This window comes from Megachile rotundata, chromosome 3 (genome assembly GCF_050947335.1).
Source record: "Megachile rotundata isolate GNS110a chromosome 3, iyMegRotu1, whole genome shotgun sequence".
Classification (NCBI taxonomy): Eukaryota; Metazoa; Arthropoda; class Insecta; order Hymenoptera; family Megachilidae; genus Megachile; species Megachile rotundata.
The window spans coordinates 21,590,499-21,612,914 of NC_134985.1; the positions used below are offsets into that span (position 1 = coordinate 21,590,499).

General features: G+C 41.4%; 4 protein-coding genes across 17 annotated transcripts in view; 2 read left to right on the top strand and 2 right to left on the bottom strand.

Annotated features, from left to right (window-relative positions):
* LOC100879093 (protein bric-a-brac 1) overlaps nucleotides 1-7,048 on the top strand; it is a 131,860-nt gene extending 124,812 nt beyond the window's left edge. For all 4 annotated transcript variants that reach the window (XM_076529868.1, XM_076529870.1, XM_076529869.1 and 1 more), the window contains exon 6: nucleotides 130-7,048. In XM_076529868.1, coding sequence (XP_076385983.1) covers nucleotides 130-662 — 533 coding nt within the window. In that variant the 3' untranslated portion in view covers nucleotides 663-7,048. The remainder of the gene's footprint in view (nucleotides 1-129) is intronic.
* A 182-nt stretch (nucleotides 7,049-7,230) lies between these two features.
* On the bottom strand, nucleotides 7,231-10,731 carry NUCB1 (Nucleobindin 1). 7 transcript variants are annotated; one of them, XM_012296532.2, is made up of 10 exons: nucleotides 10,510-10,731; nucleotides 9,652-9,781; nucleotides 9,477-9,578; nucleotides 9,169-9,390; nucleotides 8,986-9,088; nucleotides 8,833-8,909; nucleotides 8,670-8,772; nucleotides 8,398-8,578; nucleotides 8,194-8,335; nucleotides 7,231-8,116 (listed from the first exon to the last, which is right to left on the bottom strand). In XM_012296532.2, the coding sequence occupies exons 2-10, from the start codon at nucleotides 9,775-9,777 to the stop codon at nucleotides 7,502-7,504; spliced, it is 1,671 nt and encodes a 556-aa protein (XP_012151922.2). In that variant the 5' UTR covers nucleotides 9,778-9,781; nucleotides 10,510-10,731; the 3' UTR covers nucleotides 7,231-7,501. The 7 variants fall into 7 exon arrangements, with proteins under 7 accessions (XP_012151922.2, XP_012151927.2, XP_012151921.2 ...); XM_012296537.2 differs by having other exon boundaries at nucleotides 8,992-9,088; nucleotides 10,463-10,731; XM_012296531.2 differs by having other exon boundaries at nucleotides 10,463-10,731.
* Nucleotides 10,215-20,074, top strand: LOC100879205 (twisted gastrulation protein homolog 1-A). 4 transcript variants are annotated; one of them, XM_012296528.2, is made up of 4 exons: nucleotides 10,215-10,352; nucleotides 16,678-16,903; nucleotides 17,159-17,365; nucleotides 17,447-20,074. In XM_012296528.2, exons 2-4 carry the CDS (start codon nucleotides 16,684-16,686, stop codon nucleotides 17,752-17,754), a joined length of 735 nt encoding a protein of 244 aa, XP_012151918.2. In that variant the 5' UTR covers nucleotides 10,215-10,352; nucleotides 16,678-16,683; the 3' UTR covers nucleotides 17,755-20,074. The 4 variants fall into 4 exon arrangements, with proteins under 4 accessions (XP_012151918.2, XP_012151919.2, XP_003708059.2 ...); XM_012296529.2 differs by lacking the exon at nucleotides 10,215-10,352 and adding an exon at nucleotides 12,876-13,108; XM_003708011.3 differs by lacking the exon at nucleotides 10,215-10,352 and adding an exon at nucleotides 13,146-13,905.
* LOC100879318 (uncharacterized) lies at nucleotides 18,581-21,937 on the bottom strand. Of its 2 annotated transcripts, XM_012296526.2 has the most exons (10): nucleotides 21,465-21,916; nucleotides 21,097-21,245; nucleotides 20,810-21,031; nucleotides 20,664-20,739; nucleotides 20,412-20,590; nucleotides 20,098-20,353; nucleotides 19,759-19,989; nucleotides 19,604-19,684; nucleotides 19,426-19,523; nucleotides 18,581-19,345 (listed from the first exon to the last, which is right to left on the bottom strand). In XM_012296526.2, exons 2-10 carry the CDS (start codon nucleotides 21,196-21,198, stop codon nucleotides 19,241-19,243), a joined length of 1,350 nt encoding a protein of 449 aa, XP_012151916.1. In that variant the 5' UTR covers nucleotides 21,199-21,245; nucleotides 21,465-21,916; the 3' UTR covers nucleotides 18,581-19,240. The 2 variants fall into 2 exon arrangements, with proteins under 2 accessions (XP_012151916.1, XP_012151915.2); XM_012296525.2 differs by having other exon boundaries at nucleotides 18,581-19,523; nucleotides 21,465-21,937.
* Nucleotides 21,938-22,416: the final 479 nt, after the last annotated feature.

Here is a 22,416-nt window from a genome sequence, read left to right on the forward strand (position 1 = left end):
TCTCGAATGATCCTAATTGCAGAGCTACTCTCCTCGAGCAGTCCGAAACGAGTCCTCGCGAACTGTACGCGTTCCGAGAACTCTGGGTTTAAACGAATCGTAACGTTGGCGTTGTTTGCGTGCACACAGGTCTACGACACCAAATGTGCAGCATGGTAGCGGCGGCGCATTCGCAACAACACGACATGATGGCGACTAATCTTTCGACGAACCTGTCGACGAGCCTCTCGTCGAACCTCCAAGCAGCGATGCAGGCCAGTCAGCATCATCACAACAACACCAATAGCGGCGCGGCCGGTATCGGCAGCAACAACGGTGGCGGTAGCGGTGGCGGTGGACTTGGCGGGAACAACGGAAACTCGCCCCTAAATCTGGGATTGTCGAGTCCAGGATCCGGTGGCCCGCCGGAGAGTCCGATGGAGAGTCCCCTGGCGAGTCCGCTCGGTTCCCTGATGGACCCTAGCCACATACCTAGCAGCGTGGAAGTCGGTATCGGTGTCAGCGGAATGACCTACAAGCCAGCGCGGAGCTTCGTCAGTCCGCGACCGGAGAATCTCTTCCAAGAGGACATCGCGGATCTGGTGAAAGGTCCCCACGGGCTCAAGGACAAGGACAAGATCCCTGTTAAACTGGAGCCCCTAACGGACTCTCGTTGCGAATAGTAAGCGAGCCAGCAGCCGCATAGTCCAGGACGAAGGAGCAGTTTAAATCGATGCCAATCGGATCGACCGGACACGGCTCCGCTTCCATCGTCGTCGCGATTTTAGCAGGCTTCTGTTTCGTCTTATACGCGAACGGCGTTCGCGCGCTCGACGCTTTCCGCGGAACCTGTCGAATCTCCGAAGAGGCGGTGTTCGCGATTCGGTGTTCCGAACGGTTCGCGGCGAGACGTCCTCGTGGCGATACGCCGCGCGTTATAGCAGGCTGATCTCGCGCGAGATCTACAATCAAAATGGAGAGAAGAGGGCCGGGAAAAGACGGACTTTCGTAGGACGAGGAATCGCGCGCGAGTCGTTCGAGAGAGGATCGATGTTCGACGTTCTCGATTTCTTCGCTCCGGATTCCTGAATCTCGAACGGATCTTTTTTCTTCCGGTCTCGAGCATCGATCGCTCGATTCTCGACTCGGACGCGAGACCCACCTATGGTCGAGGAACCGTTCCGTTAGCTATCCGCTAGAATGGAAAAAGGAGCGAATCGAATCCGCGAGCAAGTTTGCTGGCTTCGCGCGACATTTATATATGTATCTACGCATATACGATAACCGTACGTTTAATATGCCAAATGTATAGCGATTGGTGAACGGTCGCGTACCGCGAGCCACTACTCGCGTCGAAAACGGACGGGATCGCGAATCCGCGATCGACGAGCGAATTCGTCGGGCTCGCCGCGGCTCGAAAGCGACTGTAACGAGAGATTGTCGCGTTTCCGCGAGAACGCGAGGCGACGGTAGCCGCGGGACCGACGAACGTGTACAAAATTCGCTTAACGACCGTTCGTCGAATGGGAAAACGACGAAATTATCTTTATGGATCGAGAAGAAAAGAAGGTTGTTCGGCTCGAACGAACGCGTTTGCGCGCGAAAGGGTGAACAAAACCGATTGCTGTACTTTATTAAGTGTAATAATTGCCTTCCTGCCATATTTGGGGTATGCCAAGTATAAAAATTATAAGGTTTAGAGATTAGGGAACGAGACAAAAATGAAACGGCGACACTCATTGCGAAATCCATTGAATTTGGAACTGGAGAACGCGTAGATAAGAGGCGTGCTTGTGTTAGAAAAAGTGATAGAAAACTGTGCAGACGCGACGAGTGAGAGTGCGTCAAGTGTTCGAGCGAATGCATTTTTTCGGAAAGATCGTGCTATTTTTCAAAATTTTACATAGTACGCGTACACGACTTTTCGCGAAGGGACCCTCGATCCTCGACAATCGAAGAACGACGAGTACCGAGTAGTCGTCGAACCGAGAACCGCGTTACGTTGGTACCGCGAACATTCCTCTGACCCGACCGATCGAGAACCGTTCACAAACGCTTGGACATCATTTTTTTTTTTTCCGAAACCGACCTCAACGTTTCGTTCGAGATTACCTATTTCGGACGTTCCGCGACTGCTCCTCGGTCGTTCTTGCCACGAACCGGCGTTCAGAGATTTCGTGCGACGTCCACGATCGAGTTCGTTTCGAACCTGGTCATCTTAGGAACGGGAAAGGGGAAAAGACGGAGAAGTAGAGAGAGAGAGAGCACGTGAGATCGAGAGGACGCGAAAGAATGTATGAGCGAATGAGACGAAAGAGAAACGAGAGGGAGCGTTTGTGAAAAAGAGAAAACGGAACTTTCTAAAAACAAAGGGGAAAAAATAAACAGAGAGAAACAAAAATTTTTTAAAGTTGGCACACCGGTTCGAGTGACTCTTTGTAGGTGTTAAAAGGTAAACCAAAAAACAAAAAAAAACTATTAAAAAAAATAAGAATTCGAAGTGGCCTTCTGTAAAAGGAAAAGACCATCGCTTTTCGCTTTTGCTCGAGAGAAAAAAAAAAAGGAAAAGAGAACGGGGCGTATATTAGCTCTGTCCGTCGTTATCTATCCATTGTCTAGGCAAATTTTTCGGAAAACGTTCTCGCGCCACTCCCCTATCAAAGCTTTACGCGGTTTGTGAAGAACTAATAATTTCGAGAGTTTCGAGAAAGAAAGAGAAAGAGAGAGAGAGCGAGGAGAGAGAGAGACTCGATTAGTAATTTATTATCGGCGAATTAGACAATTAATTCGGGAAAATTTCGGGATTAAAAAAAAACGCGTTATTCTTGATACGAACAATTTTTGTGCAAAAGAAGAAAATAGACGTTTCGTCGACGAGGAAAGTGCCGTTCGAGCGCTTTCATTTTAGTTTTCGCGGAGAAAAAGGAACGAGGGGAAGAGAAAAAGAGAACAGTAGATCGCGATTCTAAAAGATTTTATTACGATTTAGGCTTAATGTGTTCAACGAGAAGGTAAATTTGAACGAAACCAGCAGCAGGGTGGAACGAAAGATATTCGTGAGTCAAAGCTAGGGGATGAGAGAGAATGACAGAGATAGAAAGAAAAAAAGAAATATATTTGTTCAAAGAGCCGCGAACGAAATTGCGAGAAAGAATTAGCGGAAAGACAGAAAAAGAATTAGGGAGAGGGTGTGCGAGAGAAAAGGATGGGGCATGTGAACAAGCGAGAATGTGGAAAAGATTAAAATTAATATTGTATTAAAGACAAAAAAAAGTAGTAAGTGCCTTCCAAAAAAAAAAAAAGAAATTTAACGTGTCCCGTAGACCGTGACCACTTATACGTGATGAAAAATCATTTCGAAATTTCCCGTCACCGAATGAGAATTGTTTTGTGACTGAACAGCTAAAACAAAAAAAAAAAAGAAAACGGAAGAAACGTAAAATAAAAATTTAGGAAACAGAGTACAGTGACAAAAGAAAAAAAGATGCAAAGAATTATATTTGTGGGGACGTTGCGTAAAATAAATATTTCTTCTTATGTACGATATTCTCTTCGTCTCGTCTCGAAGTGTTAGCGACGCTGCGCGATGTCTACGAGGATTAAAAAGAGCACGGTTTATAGTCGAGGATAGAATCAAAGGAGGAACTCGAATATTTTGCGAACAAAACTTTTGGCTTTCCTTTCGAACGAACCAAATGTACCTTATTGACCCTGTAAGATTCGGACCGAATCGCACGGGATCGAAAGGGGATGATTTTCTCCGTCGATTACGCAATGTGTCTACGAATCGTTTGTGTGCGTGTTGTGCAGAGCGAATGTACAGAATCTACGAGCAACCGGACAAAATTTCTGTTTTGGAACAAACCAGTACCGGTAATACCCTGAATGGCATATTCTCGTAAACGTTTCTTTCGATTCGCTTGTACGAGTGAGAGAGAATGAGCGGCGATGAAGAGCAACAAAAAAAATAAGAGAAGTCAGGGAAAGGAAATGCGTGTAACTGAATCACCCGGAGGGAAAACGGACATTTCGAGAATCTTTCGTTTACGCATTTTGATATATATTATATATATATCTCTGTGAGCAAATGATGAAGAAAACAAAAAAGATACTTATATTACATACATAAAGTGTAAGTGAACAACAACAACAAAAATGCATCTAATACGCTATTATTGATATAGGACACAAAGTAAAGTAAATCTATATATGAAACAAAAAAGTATATATATACATAAATTGATATATTGACGCTATAAGGTCGCTGCTGGATGCGTTTTACGTTGAAAAACATTCACGATAACGATGATATGATAATGACGACCGACGACGACGACGACGACGATGACGATGATGATGATGAAGATGATGATGATGATGCAGTTTTCCGTTCAAAAAAAAATGTCGTCGAGGACGCAAACAAAAGTTCACGGGAAGAAATTAAATTTAGAGAAACGTAAGGACCTTAGAGTTCGAAGACAAAGTAGCTGTTAGAATTTTTATCGAGGCAATATAAGGACGGACGGGCGTGACACTGGTATACTACTTTCGAGAACAACCTTCCCATTTGTCGCGATGGCTTTTGTGTTTCGCTCGTTTTACTTATCGTTTTCTCATTCTGCTTTACACCGTCTGGCCGATTTCCGAGTCGGGATCGGTTAGACGGTTCGAGGAAATTGGCAACTCATGAAAGTCCGTTGAAAACGCGAATCGGAAAGGCAGAAGAAAATAGTTTGTCGCGAGCGAACGAACGAGCGAAATGTATTTGCCAGCGAGGCGAGGAACACTCGACTGCGGTTACAGATTTGTAACGTTTGTTCTACTTCGGGAATCTGCAAAACTAAAGGTGAAATGTATCACGCACGCGCCGAATCTTTCCTTTATTTTCGCCTTAGCTTCGAGAATGTAATACGTCGTATTATTAATAACGATCGACCCGACATACACGAGACACACACTTGTATACACGAAGGAACAGAAAAACCAAATTAAGAAGAATCCAAGCAAGCTCTGTAGACGATAAAGGCGATAACACGAACCGTAGCTAATCCCGTGTCCGCGATTTACGACTAGTTTACAGGATGTGTAACGCGTAACGACGTTAATGCCACGAGCAGACGTTACGACAGCGGAAGGGACGCGGTCGAGATCCACGACGAAAGCCAACAGAGAATACGAGCTTATTCGTCGACGCGTGTTTTCCTTTTATCTGCTGCGGTAACGGCCGATCGTTCGAGAATAATCTATAGATGGCATCCTAATTTACAGGAAAACTATTAGTCGAACAATAGAACCGCACATTTCTTCGAAACCCGATTATTTAATCGTATATACACACAGACACAGACACACACACACACACAACACATCCATACCTGGCCATTGGGCCAATATCCGACACACGCGCACTTAACCGTCTCACGTACGCGCTCGGTGCAGTCACATACACGTACACACACACGTACACGTACATAGATACACACACCATACGATGCTACACGTACATGTAAATGTCCATGGAAAAGGAACGAGTGGGACAGGGGAAAGAGGGGCAAAGGTAAAGAGAGCAGTTAGCAAGGAAAGTGGGAGAAAAGGCGAGAGATTTGAACGAGAGGAGCGCAAGTGTGGAAAAGAATGTAAACGAACGAGCGAGAGAAGGAAAACAAGCGAGAGGGGGAAGGGAAAGCGAGGAAAAGAAGACGTTCTTAAAACAAGTACACTAAAGGAGAACACACACGGTACGTTACGCGACAGAGAGACAAGCACAACCGCGCGTTTACTGTAAATAGAGAGAATGCAACCATTATTATTCGGCATAGTTCGTGTTTTGTTATCGTAACTTGTAATATATTTATTTGTCCGGTCGTAAACAAATATTTTTTATTTAAGATTCGAGCCTCTGTTTTCGTTTGAATTTGCCGCTATCGCGCTCCGAGCGAGACATTGGTCGACGCAACGAGAGGCAGAAACACGGTGTCTTCGGTACAACAATTATTTTTGAAAAGCGCTCGAGAAACAAAGTCCGACGCGCCTCGGCCTCCGACCAATGGCCTCGGCGATAATTGAACAGCGAAATCGAAAAGAACGATGTGTTACGCGTCCTCAGGGTCGCGGTTGATCGCGGCCAATTTCTGACCAGTTCTTACCTCGAAATTTAGGATGTTTTCGAATCGTTGCGATTCTATTCGTCTTTCGGCCTCGATCGCCGTGATCTTGTGAACGCGGACCGAACCGATCTGTCTTCGTTTCTGTTTTTAATCCCTCGATCGATTCGTTTAAAATCATCGCGGCCTATAGAAAGACGCCCGCTGTCCGCGAATGGCGGTAAGCGCAAGTTTCTCTGCAGATGGCGACAGTTTGTAGCTGCTATTATTATTATTATTATTATTGTTATTATTACTACTATCATTATTATTATTATTATTAATATTATTATTACTATTATTATTATTTCTATTTACGTTCAACAAAGTATTTCTTTTTTAGTAGATAGTCAAATTGATTAAACTGACACCCCCGTACGAATAGTTGCGCGCGTGTCTTTTTACAGGAGACGCTTGAAATATGTGTATGTACCCGTGACGAATCGCGAAACGATATTTGTTTTCGTTTTCTTCCGAGCACCTCAGATGTCGAGGCTTTGGAAACAAGTTTACTTTAGTCACGGATGCAAGCAGAACCTGTCACCAATTACGAATTCCTCTTTTTATTTATTACTGATTAGCATGTAAGATGACGTTCTACTGACATATGCTATAATTATAAATACACCCTATATATAGTGGAGTAAGCGTTACATTACCTACCTACCTACCCTACCTACCTACCTACGAACCTACGTACCTAAATACCTACCTACGTACCTACCTACCCTACCTGCCTACCTATCTACCTATCTGCCTGTCTACCTACCTACCTACCTATCACCTATCTACCTATCCGTGCTTGACGGGTGAAACAAACAGATGAATCACGCAATCATACATTTAAGTTGCTATTTGGCACGTATACCTAAGTAATATACTAACATAAACAGTATGCAATAATAAATATGAGAAATTAAACACGATCTTGTTCACTGAATTATACAACGAACCTATTCCTATGTTCTTTATCTCTTGATGCACGCAATGTTCCAACTGTCGTGCTCGACAAAAGCATTAGAACATAAATTGCATATTAAAAAAGATGATAAATTTCTGTTTAATCAAAGACCTGAGGGAACGGGCGGATATTTTTTAAATAGAAGTATTTTTCTTGGAAACGGCTTTTATTTACATTCACGATAAATAAATTGACCAGTCTCACATGGTAAACACAACGTTAAAACTTTGCATACGTTTTGTAAAGATCCTATAATCAACGTAATAACAAAAATGGAGAACGGCGTGGAAAAATAGTTGTAAAGCGGTAAAGTTTACGAATCTCGTTACAAATCGAAGACGTATTTCCATTTCTTCACTTTTATACCTTTGCCGTGGGGATTCGCCGAATGTTACGAGGGTAACTGTTACGAACGAAGTTACATCTTCCCTGCAGATGGTATTACATTTCTATTAATTTCCTGTTGTACTTGAGCTTGCGCAGATTGCACATTTGCTTGACTTGGATTATTATGTTGTGGTACAACGTTATTTTGAACGTTCTGTGGTACTTGATTCATGATATTTTGCTGTTGTTGAAAATTCGACGCTTGAGGCTGGTGTTGTTGAACAGGAATATGTTCCTGTTGAACCGAAGCTTGAATCGGTTGAATTGGAACTTGTCCGTGCATTTGTTGAACTGGAACTTGCCCTTGCATCTGTTGAACGGGAACTTGCCCTTGCATTTGTTGAACGGGAACTTGCCCTTGCATCTGTTGAACGGGAACTTGTCCTTGCATTTGTTGATATTGCTGGTTCATCGGTACTTGTTCTTGGAAATGTTGATTTTGTTGGTGCTGCTGAGCAGATTGATCGTGAATTGGTTGTATCGGCATATGGTTAGGGTACTGATGTTGGGGTACTACATTTCCTTGCTGCTGATGATGCTGCGAATGATCTTGAAATTGTTGTTGTGGAAGATTCTGCTGACTTGAAGCTTTTAGATCTGCGGGATGAACTCCGCCCTCAGGTACGTGTCCGTATTGTGGAAGAGGCTATACAAAACGTAAAAACATTTACACTTGTCAAGACTATTCTCCATTACGAATTTTACTATATTTTATGTAGTTACCATCGCTTGAGCAGCGAGTTCTTTCTGCCTTTGAAAATGTTCAAATTCATCTCGAGTATAAATTTCTTGTTCGTCTAATGCCTGCCAGCCCTCGTCTTGTTGAAAATCTGGCTTCTTTGTTTGTTCAAGAAACTCTTCGTAGCTAAAACGATGATACAATCGAGTTAAAATAATTGTAAATATAGAAAAATTACAGATATATACCTAATAAGTCCATCTTTATTGAGATCAATTTCGTTGAATACGTGCTCCCGCATTCTTTCCATTTCTTCGGCACGCTTCAATAAATCAACGTGGGATGTTCCTTGGACATAAAGTTTGTCCAATTCTTTCAAAAACAAAGCTTTAGCTTCGTCTTGATCCCATACTCCGTTACCATCAAGGTCTGAAGTATTAACATTTATTCACTGCATAAAATTATATTCGAACAAGCATTAAATGTCTGCACAATCAATAATTGTCAGAAATTGTATTACCATGAAAGAAGAAAAATGTTCTAGGATTAAACTCTTCGGGTTCCATGTGATCTTGCTTCTCCCATACCTCTTCTAACTGTTGCTTACTACCTGGATGATGTACCTGTGAAGAACATGTACTAAATAATAAGAGTACATGAACGAAATATATCATATAACTTACAGGTTCATGCTTTTTTTGTTGCTCTTTCAAGGCTTTCAATTCTTGTTCGTACTTCTTTCTTTCTTCCTCGCTCATATCTATAATAACATTAAAGTTGTGAAATGACATTATTATCATATGCATGATTAGGGTCTGTATATATTTAGATTATACCACTACGTTTTAATTTTCCTTGTTCTTCATACTCTTTTTCCATTTCATGATATTTGAACTGCTCTCGTCTTGCATTATCTGCATTTGATAATATCTCTGTTGTCTGTATCAAACAGCAATTAATATATCTATATAAGTGCAGTGTACATATAGGTGAATAATTACATGATGGTCTGATATTACCTTTGCAATTAGCTTCTTAAGATCTTGTATTTCAAATGTGCGTGTATTTGTGTGGTCTAAATGCTCGGCTATCTTTAAATGATCAATGTCTAAATCATTTTTCAATTCATTCTCCTTTGTTGCAAGATGCCTTAATCTTACTAATTCTTCTCTCTTAAGCTCATCTAATCTTGATCTGATGTTGTGATTCACAAACTGTAATTCTTCTGCTATTTTCCCTGTCTAGTTAAAAAAATAATTTATAAATACATAGTAGCTCAAATTTTGTTTTTTCTATCTAACTCTGCTACACTGTTCTTTCCACTTACACGAATATCTGCTTCGTCCGCTTTCTCCAGTTTTGCGCGGAATTCAGGATCACTTTCTAATACCTGAACTACTTCCATCAAGTATCTGCGGTATTCGTCATCCTACAAAGAAAACATTCACTCTAAGTATAATTATTAAATAGATAATAGATTACTTCCTTAATGAAAAACATACCAGATAATACATGTCCAGACCATCGTTTCCATTTTTGTGTTCTCCATCTTTGCTCTTCTGATTAACAGGTGGTGCAACTGATAACTGCACTATGACACTTATTAGAAGAAACAAGAAGTACTTCATGATCCTATAATACACAAAATTATGAAACATTACAGCAGAAATACCTAAATATGACATTAAACAAAATATTTATTTTTAATTGATTGCGTTTTCGAAAAAAATATAGATAGCTAGGGCAATAAACGCGCAACAGATGTTGCAATAGAGAAGAAAATTGCAGTAACGAAATATTTACGCTGATGTGGTTCACGACCGAAGAATTTTATTGAATACGTGTCACTAACTACAATAATTTACCAATCAAACAATCAAGATCATTTAAAATAGATCCACTAAATAATTATGTATATACACTACCGCAATCGTTCAAAGATATAATTTCTATATAGGAAAGATAGGAAATACAAAAAATTTCGGAAAAATAGAAAACGTAAAACGTTGAAAAATTTTAAATTGACCTGTCCAAATGAGGTCACGTATAAAAAAATACAGGTACAAAGAATTGTTAATATCGTGGTCTACCGTTACTTCAATTGCCGCGGTGAAAGTACAAATGTATGAATTTTACATCGAATACAACAGAAGATTCTGGTTTAAACTCTAACCAATGAAAAGTTGCGGATCTTCGTACGCGAGTAAGTAATCACAATCGTATTTATATAATAACCATAAAATAAGAACGGAAGTTGAAGAGAATAAAAGCGAATTCTTTAAAAGCTATTTGAACGAAAATAAAAAAGACCACCTTGGTATGTGGTTAAATGTTTGTTTCCAAAATAGATAATGACGTACTCGGTAGCAGAATTGTCACTGATACTAGAAAGATACACGGGAGTTCGCCACTTGACTTAACTCTACGATCACTGATATGTCCGCGACGATATTAAACGGGGAAAACCACGATGAAAATTTAAAAATCACGAATGACCACATATAAACAAGAAGCTATAGATACAGAAGATTGGTACTGATCAGTACCACTGATTGGTTCTGATTGGTGTATATGTAATGATTTATGCTTTCACATATGCAACGCTTGTCGCAACGTTGCTTCGCTGCTACAACAGATGGCGACAAGAACACGTTTACGGTAGCTTACTCAAATCTGTTCTCTGCTTCTTTATCAACAGAGGTTGTCGTAAAACTTTCACCTGCTGTATCGTTATTTTATCAAATGTTACCAAATAGCAATTTTTTAAAGCACTTTATTCAATATGGTATATATTTTAAATCGCGTTTACGTGCACTTTATTTTGTTCGAGATATCAAGTACATTGATTCGAATTTTTCATACTAGTAGAAGTTTAGTACGTCACAATAAATTTCGGGTATGCTACAATTTGTTGTAGTGTATCAACTATTAGATGATAATGGTGTTAGTTATTTATTATTAAAAAAAATAAGTAAAAGAAGGCATGTTTTTGCAATTTTACCTTGACCGACACGAGAGAAGTCTAAACGGTCAGTCAGTGAAAGGATCGAATGCACGCGTATAGAAATAGAATATACAGCACAAATTATAACCACGCCCTCCGCTTCTGGATACCTGTGTCGTATAACAAAATCGTCCTGTTCAGTAGTAGTTACTTGTTACGGAAGATGAGCCAAAAGTTTGACCATAATTTATTGCTTTATTGTGTTTAACCCGATAATGGCCAACCGTCCAAAGAGCGGAAACGATCCTATTCTTCGACTCGATTACAACTGTCGCGTCATATCGTTGCACCGCTCGTAAATGCTTTTCTTTGTTCACTTTACTGGGTCAAACTTATAATTACATATACTTTTACTTTATCGGTAACCTTTAGGCATCTTATTACGTATAATTTCATCTCGACACTTCTCGTACTTCCAGTGACCTTGAGTCGAAAAATCAAGGTGAATGTTACGGGATATTCTTTTAACTATCTTTGTTGGCGTTACGCGCGCCCTAAAAAGAAAATGGCAGGAGTACTCGTGAACTATTGCGGCCACCCCTGACGAACATTCGACGATCCGTGAACCTTTGAATTCCTCGAACGGTCATTAAGGACAAAAGTATACCTGTGTCTACGATCCTTCGCAGGCCTGTTACCTTCGAACAGTGTCCGCCCCGACAAGTGTTTTCGTATCTGATTGACCCATCTATGGACGAAACTCCGACAAACGGCTAATTTTTCTTCCAGCTAACGACCTTTGTATACCTGACGCATTTTTCCTCTTCTCTTATCCTACGTCCTCTTTGTCTTTGGCGCTCGTCTCTCTTGCGTGGACAAACACGTCCCAAAGGATTGCAGAGTCACGCGTGCGCGCTTTGGACGGGTACCCTCGATCTTCCGTTGGTACTCGTCTTTCTCGTTTTCAAGCCGTCCGACTTCGATTGTTTTACATCGAACATTTTATCAGAGAGATTAACTGGAAGATTCGTCTGTTGTATGTAGAAGCGATGGTTTAGCGAGAAAGGTGCTGCCAGAAAGCAAATTCTGGGGAGTCGTCTCGCGACACGGAAAAAATTCTTGGTATACGTCGAGATATGGACGGAAGCAGCTAAATGCTTAAACGCTTCGAAACTCAGACTTAAATGCCGTTGATTGCAGTAGGAGGGAAATGAGAGGTTTCACGACGAACTCGTGTCTCTTGGTAGCAAGCATTCTCGAACACGGTGCGTGTCCTTCCACGATTCGAACAAGCGAGGAAGAAGAAAAGTTGTTCTCGTCGTGTCGGGGTTTTGGATCCAATCTTTTCCGGCAACGTACACGGAAACGCGCGAAATAACTCGCCGTGAATTTCGTCGTAAACGAGCATTTAGCGTATCTTCGATGGATCTCAGTCGAGGTACAAGCGATCAGTTTCAAAGAGATTCGAATGGATAATCCGAACGAGTTCTCTGGCTCGTGTTCTCCACGCTCGGGCGCTTTTTCCCCGAGATACCTGCGATATCGTGGTACCCGGTTTACCGATACTATCGACGACCACGAGCAGCGACCGTGCTTTCCGCTCGTGTGTCAGCCTGACTTTCGCGGTAAGGGATGATCTAACGGAAGAAGCTCCAAGAGGAAAAAAAGGAAGAAAGAAGAAGAAAGGAACGGGTGGGCAAGTCGGAACAAGTAGGAGAATAAGAAGAGAAAGAGAAGAGGCTACAGGTAAAACAAAAAGTCAGGAAAAAATTGAAAACCAGTCCTCGGTCAGTTGGTAGTTCGGAGTCTAGAAGACTGCGCGAGCGAAAGTCTACGTGTAACGCGACAAAGTTATTCGGAAAAATGTAACGATTCTCGTGTTGATACCAGAACTACATCCTTCGTGTCTGACGCCATTATTAATAAGGGAATGCGGAACGATCTAGTTACGGAGTCGTTACGATACCCAAAAGTAGGCTCGAGACTCGGTGACAAGAAGTTCATAAGGCAACAAGGTTATAAAACAATTTCTTTTATAACACTGTTTTATTATGTAGTGCAGCGCAGCTAAAGACTCGTTCTCTTCTCCTTTTCCACCACCATCGCTATCAGCAACCACCACCACCACCAACAAATCGTGTTCGGCAACGACTTTACGGTAACAACAGCAGTGGCTGCACCACCACCACCGTCACCGTACTAGCTGCTCTCGCTTCGTTACCATCGCCAACACCTCCTTTTCCTCCTCCTCCACCTTCTCCTTCTTCTCCTCCTTCTCCTCCACCTCTTTCCCTTTCCGCTTCTCCGTTTCTCTCGGTCCACGTCCTTCCTTAATTCAGTCCAATGAGAGTCGCTCTTCGATTCGTCGCGATCGTCACGGATCTCTTGTTCGTCGATCTTCAGGATACCTTTTCATCTCCACCTTCTTTCTTCCGCGCTCGTTAATCGTCTCTTGGTCTTCGCGAGCAGTGTCGTCCGCGGTTCCTCGACGCTCGTCTCTCGCGATTCGTCCGCTTGGAATTTCACAAACCGGTCGCGGACTCGCGCGGATACGAGGAGAAAGTGCGATACACGTTTCGGCTGGTGCGACAAAGCGACGAACCGAGTGAATCCGCCAGGGCGGATGAGAGATTTGGAGTTTCTCCGTGAGAATTTCGCTTCTACGACGAAAGGATACGCGCTTCGCGGAGAGAATATGTTTCGTAGCAGTCGCAACGCGAACCGGTTGCGCGTGCTTAAAATAGTTCCCCGCGCATAGGTTACCGCTCTCTACCCGCTGCTCGCTCCTTCGAACACGATACAGGACTGACAGGTAAATGAATCGACGAGCTGAGCTCCTGTTTGTTTGTTATCTTGCGAAAAACGGTGGACCAGAGTCCAGGGACACGGTAGCTCGCGGCGTAAATTTCGCGCCATCGGAGCAACTTCACCTGCGCTCCAAAACCTAATCGGGGTGGTAACGGTCGAGATTTTAGCATTGAAAAATGCATCTACGTACCGTCGGAAAATCATATGCACAGTTTATCGATTACGGTCACCAAGAATCGATCAGTTATCAACCTTGATCATATTTTGAAACCATTCAGTTATCTACGCTTCAATCCATGGCGTGGTTCGATCAACATCTTCCAAAAGTAGCTCGAACCACGAGCTCCGTCGATCGAAACCTTTTAGATAGAACGCAATTGTTGATATTTTAGGAGATTCGCGAGATATTCGATCCGATCCCTACCGCGTGTCTCCCGTTGCCACACAAGCGGTACGGGTTTCGCAAGAAATCTCTATCTTGGCCGCGTGCACACGTTTACTGTCGGCCATTTCACGATCGATCGCGTCGTTTTCTTTTCTATCGCTTCTTGGAAAGAGAAAGACACTTTACGAATACTTGCTTTGAAATCGTGGACCAGACGAAGTCTTCGACTTTTTCGGGAAACCATTTTCGGTATCTTTCTTCTAAAAATACTCGCGCAATTAGTAAGCCTTGTATCGATTACTTATCTTCTCCCGCCAAAAAGATAAATTAACTCTACACGAGAGATCTAGCTCGATGAGGGCATGTGCGAAATTTGACTTATAGAATTATAGAATTCAATTTGACTATGAGGAGGAATATAAACATATTGATCGAAGGATTATTTTATGGTTTACCCCTTATTTACTCAGCATCCTACTTTATTTAGAATTTAAAACTAGGCATGTATGGGATGCCGGTAGTAAAGCTACATTCGAAGGAATGTTAAACGTGCGATGATCAAGCGAAGACGAACAAAACGATCAAAGAATTATAAGAATGTAGGAAAAGACGAAAAAGATAAGAAAGAGGATGTAGAAGAACAAACAGATTCGAGCGAACGTAGGAAGATGCCTTCTACGAAGAAGATCGTCGTTTGTTATTGAAGTTATTTCACCGCCTGGGGGCAGAACAAGGCGAGGCTGTGAGCCATGAGCGCGTCTTGTCCCTGGATGACGAACAGTTTACGCTTCGATTCAACTGGAATTTTTCTAAAACAATTCAACGTCTAGTCTCCATGCGCACGGCGATTCCTCCGTTGCATAGGACATCCGCGGCATTTCAATTAGCCACCTCGAGGAATAAAAATCGCGCTCGTTTCTTCGACATCGTCCGCCGTGTTTGCAACCAAACGAGGAATATCGTTTTGAAGGATCAACTTTCTCTCTCGGGATCGAGTTCTAGGGTTTTTTTAGATCATGAAGATATGAGATCATCTTGACCATCTTCGAAAATTCTTTTTGGTACAGCGTCACTAAACGATTAAGCTTTCCATTCGATTCAAAATTCGAAATCGATGCGAAGAATCTTTCAAGTCGAGTTTCTGGAAAGATCCGACACTATTTCCGCGTCCACCTGTTGCGAATCGTGATTCGGTCGTTCTAGTTTAGAGAAAACAATGAACCAAGTGGCGCTTGTCAAAGGGTGGCGCGAGAGTTACGCTATCCGGAAAGTGGACAGGGAACGATTACCTGAAGGAAGTCGTCGTAAAACCAATCTACTCGGCACTCATTTACAGCCGCTACCTTTCGAACGCCCGGAAGTGGGGATTTTGCGTGAAAAACGAGGTTTTAGCTTCTCGATCCTGTTAGTCGGTTCAAGCTCGTCCGAGCAGGACACACGCTTCTAAAAGAATCGCACGGTTTTCAAACTGTAACTCGTGTTTTCAATCGATGTCTGTCCAAGTTTGATCTTCGCCCTTCCACGAGAAGAAAGGATTTCGAAAGGGTTCGTTCACGAGGTAGCGATCAAAGTGACTCGTTTTAATCATTGAATCGGAATTCATTTCCGATAATAGTTCGCTCGGAACATCGTAGGACGTGATTATGCGGAATATAAATAGCGGTTTAATTGACGTTAGGTGATGCATATGAAATGTTGGATTCGCACGGTGATAGACTTTTACTGCTGACAACTGATTTTATTTAAGTTTCGACTTCTCTCTTTAATCCTCTTAACACGTCAAACTATGTATTTTCTGTAAAGTGTAAAAATTTTATTGCGTATATTTAAATACTCTTGTGTACTAACAGGATTAAAAATTGATAGAAACTTAAATTTCTACTCAGTTATTTTATCGTATATCCTTTTTCGATCAATTTCATAGAGATTTTCATAAAGACTTTAATGTCAAGTTAGACTACGATCGAGCGAACGTTTCACAGCAAACGAAGAAGATTTTCGAAGTTGTGCCGGTTCAAAAATTCGCTCTTTCGGCACGCGTCCCCTTAATGACACCCTGACTCACGTTCATGAATATTCTTAATAACCTTAATCGAGCTTCATGGTCATAATCAGCGTACGCGATTCACCGTCTACCGTAGAACGCGATAGCAGTCTTCTTACTGATCGTTGCGTCGTTTCAAGGAAGTGGCGATTTTATTGGCGTTTCAATTACCGTCGATAATCTTCTACGTTTTACGCGTAAACTGAATGTACACTGTTCCCCCTAACGGCGTGCAATTATCTACAAAGTCGGGGCTTGGCGACAGGTTTTATTTTACGAGCGTAAAGAACTTTTATCCGCGCGGTCTTTACGTCGAAAGGATTTCATCGATGGGTATTAATGTTCAGAACACGATGACGAGTTGGAGCAGTACGGTGATCGCGATCGTTGGAATCTTGCTTGTGGCGGTGATAACGAGACATTCGGAAGCCTGCAACGAAGCGATCTGCGCCAGCGTGGTGAGCAAGTGTATGCTCACGCAGAGCTGCAAGTGCGACCTCGTTACCTGTACCTGTTGTAAGGAATGCTTCTCTTGCCTCAGTTATCTCTACGATGAGTGCTGCTCGTGCGTAGGTAAGCCACCTCCTACAATTTCCATGATTTTAACGCCTTATCGATGAAAGAGTCGTTTGACCCTTGTAGACTCGAAAGAGATGCAAATGGGCCTGTTCTGACCCACTTACATCTCTCGTCGATTACGAATAACACTATCGATGCCTTAAGACTCTTACGCGTAGTTGTTACCTTATTTTGTGCATCGGTAGAGTAGCCTATAATTATCTATTTAAAAATATACAGCGTTTACATTCGGCAATATGCTGTTTGCAGACCTCTGTCCGAAACCAAACATCACGGACAACCCGTTGAGCAAGAAATCTCACGTGGAAGATTTCAGTGAACCGATGCCAGGTTTGTTCCAAGCGTTAACCACCGAACCGGATCCGCACGAACGTTGGCTCACATTCACGTTTCCGGTAGACTTTGACATATCCCTGTTCACGCCGAAACCCGAGAAAGAGATGAAATATCATATGCGTACGTATCGTAATTTTCTTGGCTCCCTCTTGTTCTCGTCCGTTGGAACGTTGTTTTACGGAAATCGATGCATCTTTCCAGAAACTACCGAAGAGGCGGTGCACCCGTTGAAACCGAACGTAATGACGGTGAACTGTACCGTTGCGTTCATGGCACAGTGTAACTCGTGGAACAAATGTCGGGCGTCTTGCCAAAGCATGGGTGCTACCAGTTACAGATGGTTCCACGATGGGTGCTGCGAGTGCATAGGGGACACCTGTATCAATTACGGAATCAACGAATCAAGATGCGTACACTGTCCGTTGGACAAGGAAGAGGACGATCTGAAGGACCAATACGACGACTACGGTCAAGACGAGGACGATTTGACGGAGGTCGAGATCGACTAGCCGTGTCTCTTCTTCGACGGTGTGCATTCCCGGTGATGATACTTTCACGAAACGAGCCGTGAACAATTTCTCCGCACGTTTGTCGAGTTTCTTGTTACGTAGTGTCACGATCGACGACCGTTTCGCCTTTTCGAAACGAAGATGTTTTGAACGATAGACTCGTGCTCCCTTGAAAAGGGATTCGTTCGTAGCGAGGTGTATTCGAAAGATTTGAAATGAGCAAACAACCGTCTGTAAAGGCTTAAAGCCTACGTCAACTGTAGCCGTCCAGATTTTTCAACAAACGGATGCAGCGAAACGATGGGCAAATTCAAATGACCCTTCCGAACTGACTGCGATCGCAGCGTGACTCCAGCGGCTTAGCGCGTTAGTCATCGCTCGTTTTTACGTGTTAAATATGTATGTAAGTAGCCCTATCGTGTCAATGTTTTGTTTTGTGCCATATGATTGTACATGTACCGAAAGGAATCGTTCGTAATTCGATTGACGTACACGAAACGCATTGTCCTCTTAACTTCTGTTCTTCGACTGTGCGTGCGCTGTTGGAAATGTTAATCTTTCGCGATCCAAGCATGCCTTTCCATTACAACTTCTTCAAATGTTTACGAACTTTGAAATTTTTTACGAAAAGTTCTAAGATGGGTCTCTTAGAATTTTTTTAAAGTGTATCGATTAGCAAATCAAATTTTATATACAAAAATGGGTCGCAATTTAACGTCCATCGATTTGCATCGATAGAACAGAACATATATGATTAAACGTTGACGAAGGGTACATGGTGTGTCTACATGATATTGAGTGTGAAGTAATCAAGTTACAAAAAGTATAATTTGTACATATGATATGATTTAATGTAGCGTTTGAATACGCCATATGCACGATATTATCGAGACAATGCAAAGAATCGAACGCAAAGAACATGTTCCAGTTTATAATTTCTAATTCATGCATTTAAATGTAATACAAATTAACAATATTAGCGTTAGATACTTAACGTAATGATACTTAAAACTGAAGATTCGATTAAAGCTTCACGATATTGACCGAAGAGTGGAACTCGATAACGAAATTCCAAAAAAAGTAACAACTCTCCCCAGATAAATTATCGACAGACTAGAGAGGGGAAACGGCAATCGATATTAAATAATCATTCGTGAATAAATTAGCGTGAATAATTAAAAACCTTTATAAATAACTATGTATGTAATATGTTTCATCCTTCGAATGATTATGTACCGATGTGTCGCGCGATAATATAAACACACTCATTCGACTCTACATTTGTTATATTGATCATCAAAGGTCGCGTTTGACGCGTATTTTTTAACGATCACGTACATTAATTCATACACGCACTATTAACGCGCATTACTGAACTGCGCTTGTAGATATAATAATGGTCAGAACGATTTTAATCGTCTTCGAAAAATCATCAACGATAGCGTTCGAAAGAAAGACATAGAATTCATTTGCCGATGTCGAGCATTTACACGGGCGGATGTTCGTCTTGTGTTTCATTGCTTTCGGGCAATTTAATGAAAGGCAAATCACTGCCACTCCACATCGAGTACAACTGAGATCTCGCGCATTCCTGAAATGATTAATGTTCGTCAGACACGCAACGTATAAAACAGTAATTAGTAACAATTTTATGTTGTAAATATACATTACCCCACCACCGGCGCTCTCAGAACCCGAACGACTATGAGCTGATATGCAAGAGTCTGTTGAAGAACTGCTTTTACGAGACGGTAATATATCTACTGTACCTAATGGGAAAAAATCAAGTCGTATGCATTTGTCTTCGTTAGTTATTGGCAATCGGTTTATGAGTAATGCATATACTTACCGGGTTCCACTTCTCTATGGTCACTATGCGAATGAATACTATCTTTACTGTCTCCGTGACTACCACTGGTTCCACTTTGTTCTATGCAGGGTAAAATAATTAAATTATTGAAAAGCAAAAGGACTAAATAAATTTCGATACGTATCAAATTGTACCCGAATCTCTGTGTTCTCCACTGTGTGCACTTTGGTCGCTTTCGCGTCGTCCCGATTGATCGGAATGATCACTTGAGTGAGAATCTTGTGGCCAACATCTCAACGAACCTACTTTGCGAGATCCAGGCCAGATCGTTGAATCGTAATTTGCCTCAAAATTACACGTTGTTAAGGTGACACCCGGAATATGTTGATTAGTGTAAGCGGATAACTGATTTAAAGGCCTAACTCCTACGAAAATGTTAAAATAATTTGATATGTAATAAATTTAATATATAACGATTATTCTTTTAATAAACGATGACGACGAATAACATTCAGTCGTTTCTCTGCGTATACCTGGTTTGCAAGATAACAATTGAATTGCCTCCTGCAAGCCATCTTGACTAGCCATGGTGGATGTCTTCCATATTGTATCAGGCGTAGTTGATCTACTTCTGTCGTGATGAGGAACCCTTAATCGAAATCTAACGTCTTGTCGTGGCCAGTCTGTGATATTTCTACAATCCCATGGCATAGACCACCTTCTCATCGGATTTTCCGAGACTTCACCGGACATTTCTGCGGCTGCGGTTTCGGACCATCTCCTCTGAACCTTTATAAGAAGGTGTGAATTAATCATGGAAATACTTCACTTACAACAACAGACTTACCTGCAGAGGAAACAATGGATACGGTAAAGGGGATCTATGACAATTTTGCACAGACTGTTGTGTCGATGATGAAGACACTGGTGGTGGTGAACTATACAGTCTTTCGAAGCATTGTTGAAGAGAAGCAATGTCACATTCAGCAGTGCCGCTTTGTGAACAGGAGCATTCTGCCATTCCACCTAAGAGAATTGTTTTGTAAATCAGAAACAAGTAACAAATGCATCGAAGACACAAAGAAATTCTGAATTTTACCTAAACAGTCACAGCAAGCCACGCAGAACTGATATTGCAAGTTTATGAATGTTAACAAATTATCCCTAAGTATGTCCTAAAAAACAATATTGTTTGTTAAGAAGGAGCATTTTGTACATTTGTAAAAACCCACTTAAAATAATTACATGTTTATCTCCTTCGTTTTCTCGAGTTTCATGATCTCTTAACGCAGCAATAATATGATTCCTTACTGTATTGCTGGCTATGTACGTAGCTCTTGTGAGTTCTTCCCAACCGGCAAGACATTGTCCAGTCAATCTGCATTGTGCCACCGTATCATGAACAGATAGAAGCGTTTGTAACGATTGAGCCAACTTTGTACCAGCTGTGCATAGGCCATTGAGCATCTATATTAAAAGCTTTTATTTACTTTTGTGTTCCTAAACAAGGAACATACTATAAATACACAAACCTGTAAGTACACTAGCCAATTACCAAGACACTCGTTTACTTCTAACTGATGTTTAGATACTTGATTGTCATTGGACTTTGGTTCTGTTCCGCCTTCTGCCATATTTACATTCTTTATCAAGTCTTGGATTTTGCAAAGAATTTAGTCACCTATCAATACAATTAAGTAACTTTAGTAATATTGCAGGAACAAGTACACAAATTACAAATAATAAGGATAGGAAATAATAATTAGTAGGAAACAAGGTAGTATAATAACGCATAAAAACCATGACAATGTTTCATAATTGTTTTATTAAGATACTGAAAATCTTGAAGATTCGAAACAATCAATTTCTTAACATAAAGCATCGCAAATTCATCACTTACATGTTTCCTTGTTATTCGATGTATTCTCAGTATTAAATTAGTATAAGATATGGAAATCACAGAGTTCGCGTTGGCGGCGAAGCACAGTTACCGGCACCATCGCAACCCGCCTCGTGCATACCTCACCATTCGAATTCAACGATGCAAAAACCGAAACGAATCCCGTGTACGCGGTTACGTACATCTGTAGTTGTGTCTTTTAACAGGACATTTAATACGGAATATCTTGACCAGATGCCGCCATTTGTACTTTGAACGAGGAGTCGAACCTCGAACCTGGTGAACTCACAATCAGTGACGCGCAACTTGTACCTCGAGTTTCCAAATAGTCCAATTCGAAACATTTTAAATCTTTTATTTATCATCTCCATTTCATTACATATTTTCGCAGTACACATTTGTATAGCAATATAACCTGTTTTTGCAAACAGGGTCTTTGGATCATAAATTATAAGAACTGTATGACATTACGAATAACATGATTATTTATGACTACAGGTAGAAGGTAAAGTTTCATTAATATTGATATTGTAAAATTCTGTTACACTAATTACATGATAATCGGTTGTGAAATTGGGCACCCCTATTCTAGATCAAACTTGGCTCAACTTGACTCGAGTGCGTAGCAGTATGATTTGAAATCTGCTTCCTGTTAATGTTTAATTTTATTGTTGTAAAAATTAAGAAATATCGTAGACGAGATTGTGGAACACTCTCGTTTATTATCACAGTCAGTGTTAATAGTCGAGATACGAGTTAAGCAATGTTTGTCATTTTTATGAATGTAGCAGTACAGAGGATTTTTTATATGTAAATTTAATAAAAATTACACAAGCAAAAGTCCATTAAATCGCAGAATTCGAAAACACATTAAAATTGCCAACACCTGTAAATCATACGAACGGATGTTTATGACTAATTCAGTTGTGCAAATTCTAAACGAAATTGCTCA

Coding starts and splice junctions, on each gene's coding strand:
- NUCB1 (XM_012296532.2), bottom strand. CDS start 9,777: ATGAAGTACTTCTTGTTTCTTCTAATAAGTGTCATAGTGCAGTTATCA. Junction 9,089..9,168: donor TTAAGAAGCTAATTGCAAAG/GTAATATCAGAC, acceptor TGTTTGATACAG/ACAACAGAGATATTATCAAA. Junction 8,336..8,397: donor AATAAAGATGGACTTATTAG/GTATATATCTGT, acceptor TCATCGTTTTAG/CTACGAAGAGTTTCTTGAAC.
- LOC100879205 (XM_012296528.2), top strand. CDS start 16,684: ATGACGAGTTGGAGCAGTACGGTGATCGCGATCGTTGGAATCTTGCTT. Junction 16,904..17,158: donor TGAGTGCTGCTCGTGCGTAG/GTAAGCCACCTC, acceptor TGCTGTTTGCAG/ACCTCTGTCCGAAACCAAAC. Junction 17,366..17,446: donor AGAGATGAAATATCATATGC/GTACGTATCGTA, acceptor GCATCTTTCCAG/AAACTACCGAAGAGGCGGTG.
- LOC100879318 (XM_012296525.2), bottom strand. CDS start 21,198: ATGGCAGAAGGCGGAACAGAACCAAAGTCCAATGACAATCAAGTATCT. Junction 20,740..20,809: donor AAAACGAAGGAGATAAACAT/GTAATTATTTTA, acceptor ATTGTTTTTTAG/GACATACTTAGGGATAATTT. Junction 20,354..20,411: donor ATCCATTGTTTCCTCTGCAG/GTAAGTCTGTTG, acceptor CTTCTTATAAAG/GTTCAGAGGAGATGGTCCGA.